The 4072-nt window shown below is 50.9% G+C and overlaps 1 protein-coding gene across 1 annotated transcript in view; it reads right to left on the bottom strand.

Moving 5' to 3' along the window:
- Window positions 1-2754: 2754 nt before the first annotated feature.
- Window positions 2755-4072, bottom strand: part of LOC147661164 (prolow-density lipoprotein receptor-related protein 1-like) — an 887002-nt gene continuing 885684 nt past the window's right edge. The window contains exon 27 of the mRNA XM_086951270.1: window positions 2755-2961. Within this exon, the coding sequence (XP_086807396.1) occupies window positions 2755-2961 (207 nt within the window). The remainder of the gene's footprint in view (window positions 2962-4072) is intronic.

Here is a 4072-nt window from a genome sequence, read left to right as displayed (position 1 = left end):
TTCCCCAGAGGATTCTAGAAGATTCTGCCACTGCCTGGTAGATGGGGTGAGGAGCGTATAAGTAGGGGGGCTATGCCACCATGTGCTCCGTTAGAGCAGGGACATGAACGTGAGGGGACCTGCTGCCAGGGGGAACTGCCACTTGGGCTGGGTGCTGGACCCTGCACCAAACTCAAACCCCTCTGCTGTGCCCAGGGCTAGTGGAAGCCCCACTGCAGGAGCACAGGCTGCTGTACAGGAGGAGTGCCATGCTACAGTGGAGGATGGTGAAAGCCTACCGCCCTGTCCTGTGCTGCGTCTGCACCACAGCGGGAGCCTACCCTGCACCACAGATTGCTACCAAAACTCACCGCTGCGGCCCTAGTGCCGCTGAAGGAAGTTTCAGCCGCTGCCTGTGTCGCCGCCGTTGCCCCCGGAGCCGGGAGAGGGCCGCCGCAGCATTGAAGAGGCCAGAGACGTGCCTCGGAAGCCAAAACAGCCTTTGTCACATGAAGGGGCGCCGGCCGCGCCCCCCTTTCTTGCCGCACCGCCATTGGCCACCGCGCCCTAGCCAGCCGTGCTGGGATTGGCAGCTGGCGCCACACCTCCCGAGGACCGAGCCCTGATTGGCCATGAAGCCCAGGAACCGCCCAGAACCTCACGCCAGCCGACGGAAGCCCCGGGTCCCACGATGGGGCCAGGGTGAAAACCGGAGGAGGCAGCGCTGTGCGCCCCCTCCCCAGCGACCGCCGCTAGCCCGTGTGGGGGCCCAAGCTGCAGGAGGGCAGGGTGAGACATCTGGAAAAGCTGCAAGAGAGGCGCTGCTGCTGGCGGGGCTCCTCCGTGGAAGAGGAGAGCCCCAAACACCCAGAGGAGACCGAGGAGGATAGCAGAAGAAGCCCGGTGAGTGAAGGCTCTGCTTTTACCTGGTTGGGGGGGGGGCTGGAGTCGGGGCACACTGCCGGTGCCCACCCCCCTGTGACCGACAAGTAGGGGTGGGATTTGTACAGTGCTCCCATCATCAAGTCCCGGGAGGGGACTCAAACACTGGGGACCATTGTGTATTTAGGGAGCCCCAGAAGACTGACTCCCTCATGCCACCCACACAGGACTGACTTCACACCACTGCCTCGCTGGGCAGTGAGTAGTGGCAACGGTCGAGGCCCATAGAGTAGATGCCTGTGGGGTCCCTTGTGACTTGCAGCTTTGGGCCTATGTGAAGTGCTCCCCAGGGAGGGGCTCCAGTGTCCCGGTGACTTTTGTAAGAGGGGGAGGCACCATTTTTCCCCAGGCGCAGTGGTGCCAGAGGTCACTCTGCGAGTTTAGGCCAGTACTTCAGGAGGGACCGCGTGTGCACCCCTGGTTATGTGGTTATGCCTTATGGTTATATGTTTCATACCTATTTTGAGGCCGCATGCATATGTGAAGACCTATTGCTAATGCTGTTGGTGCTAATGAGGGTTCAGGTCCTGTGTTCTGCCTATACCAATGTGCCTAATGTTTTCCGAGCCTTTGGGGAATGTCCTGCCAACAGGTTTTATTGCTGATGTTCCTGCCTAGGGTTCTCATGTTACCTTTTATGCCTAATGTGCTTTTTCGCCCCTGGTAACGGTTTCCCCCCTGATGCGGATACTGGTTGCTTATGTCATGCTAATGGTTTAGGCGTCCCATGTTCTTGCACGTATGCCAGGGAGGATTGTGCGCTTAATGAGAGGTCTCATGATTTGCGTCTACTGATGACCTATGCCACATGTTAATGCTTCCGTATTAATCGCTTCAAAAAAGGGGGTGGTGATGGACAGAGTATCTGAATTAAACTGAACACTCATACCCAGTCAACAGATCAGGGCTTGATCCATCACCGTTTTTTAGCTCACTGCACCATCCCAGCTCAGAACCTGAGCTGGGATGAGCTGATTCACTGGGCCAGGGACAGACTAATTTGCATGTAGCCAGGTTCTGAGCTGGGATGGTGCAGTGAGCTAAAAAACAGTGATGGATCAAGCCCTGATCTGTTGACTGGGTAGGAGTGTTCTGTTTAATTCAGATTCTCTGTCCATCACCACCCCCTTTTCTAATCCGTATTAATCGCAGCCTGAAAACTGATGGACTTACCTTTTTCAGTTACCCTGTAAATAATTCCCATGTATATATTGACATGGCGCCAGTTGGCGCGGTATTGTGATTACTGTGTTTGCTTTTGCATATTTGAGACAATAGAAAAGTTATTCTTTTCCCTCTGAACTGGTGTTGTGTCTCTTTTTGTGTTGTGCCTGGTGTGTCGTTTGTGCGTTCTGCGTGGATGCTTCACACATGTCCTCAGGAGTTTGTTCTGCCCGCTCTGCACCATGCTACCCCCAGTAGAATTGGTCACCCCATTTTTAACAATGCCAGTCAGGCTGTCCACCAATGCTTACAAGAGACAGTCGTACCTCAACAAATGAGGTAATTTTCACCAACTCACCAGGGAGCTTCATTCCATATCCCTCTCCCTAGCAGCCACCCGACGCATCTGCCGAGCGTACAGTGGGGGCTACTCCTTCTCCCCTCTGGTGGCTAAGACCTAGAACACCCTCCTCCTGCAGGTCAGCCTCACCATCGCTCCAGCTGTTCAGAAAGGACCTCAAGACCTAGATGTTCAACCAATAGGTACAAGCAGCATGATCCAGCGGTGTGATCCCACAGCGCCTCAAGACCCTCATGTGTGAAGCAGCCATGCTTTACAAATAATAATTGATCATCCTAGTGTGTTAAAAGAAACAGAAATCACTGGAATCATACTTGCGTAATAACATTGCCAAAAGCCACCAGCAGGAAGGTCGAATCCTTTAAGGCAATGCAGTTCTTTTCATCGTTGCCAAGCACCATTCCTGTAGAACACCAACAGCTCCCTTTCAAACCGGGGCCCACAAGACACAGATGGGAGCAGCCAAAATTAAGGCAGGGATTGGAGGTTCTTGGTTGTAATACTTCGTGCATGACCTTTAAACACAAAAACACAATTTTTAGCTAGCAGCGACATACAAATGCATCACTAATTTTCAGCACATAAGTAAACGCCACAAAGACCTGGTAACGGGCTGAAAAAAATTAGATAACCTATTTTATTTCGGTACTTTATGAACTACAGTTAGCCGGGTACAATTAATATTTAGTGGATACAGTGTTCTGTAAAACTGATGAGGTGGTGGACTGGCAGAGGAGCAATGCACCCTCCCTTTTTATGTGGGCGGGGAGGATGGTGGAACAAGACCAAATACGGTTGAGTTCTTGACTGCCAATTGATTCACTGTTGGACCGTCGACTGATTGCAGTGGCTAGGTCTGGGGAGGGTACTGAGGTAATAGGACAGAGAAGGTGGATTTATTTTGCCTACAGATGGAGAACTTGAAACGTCATCTGTTAATAAGAGGATGGCACTCCGTCACTTGCCAGCGCTGGAAAGTAGATGGGTTGGTGGGCACAACAGATCCCAGTTCTGGCAGCTATGGGCCGGATCTGGCTGACCAAGGGAATGATAGAGCGCAGATTTTGCGCTGTCATTTGTAGGAGCCCATTATAATCATCAGTAGTTCGTGCTCGCATATAATCCTTTATTGTGCCAACATTGGGTCATTAGATTGTGTAATGGAATAACGTGAAAACTGAAGTGCTGTGTATATTTTAGTGTAAAGGTGAAGAAAAACATTGTAATTACATGTGGTTAGATGAAAACTAACGTGCAGAGTTGTTATTGACTAATTCCATAGTTAATGTGTTTATGTAACATGCTAACTGGACGTGGTCAGTAATAATGTTCATTAATAAATGTGCTTTATGAAAATGTGTAATTTCCTATGTCGGCCAAATTTTGTAGGCCTAAATTGCATTTCCCTGAATGCTCTCATGTTAGATTTGCTAGTGAAATTCATGTTCGGCTTGGGGATGAGAAGATAAATCTAATAACGATGCATATAATGTGGGGCGGTGTTTTCTCAGCAGAGCATGCCTGGGATTCAAGGTCATCGAGACAAGTCCTGGGAGTATCGCTGCTGCATGGTAAGTTACCCACAAGGAAGTGGCTTGCTTGAATGGGGTTAGCATTATTGGGCGG

Source organism: Lissotriton vulgaris, unplaced genomic scaffold (genome assembly GCF_964263255.1).
Source record: "Lissotriton vulgaris unplaced genomic scaffold, aLisVul1.2 SCAFFOLD_746, whole genome shotgun sequence".
NCBI classification, from domain to species: Eukaryota; Metazoa; Chordata; class Amphibia; order Caudata; family Salamandridae; genus Lissotriton; species Lissotriton vulgaris.
Note: the sequence above shows the minus strand (reverse complement) of the source record. Positions and strands in the feature narration are given on the sequence as shown.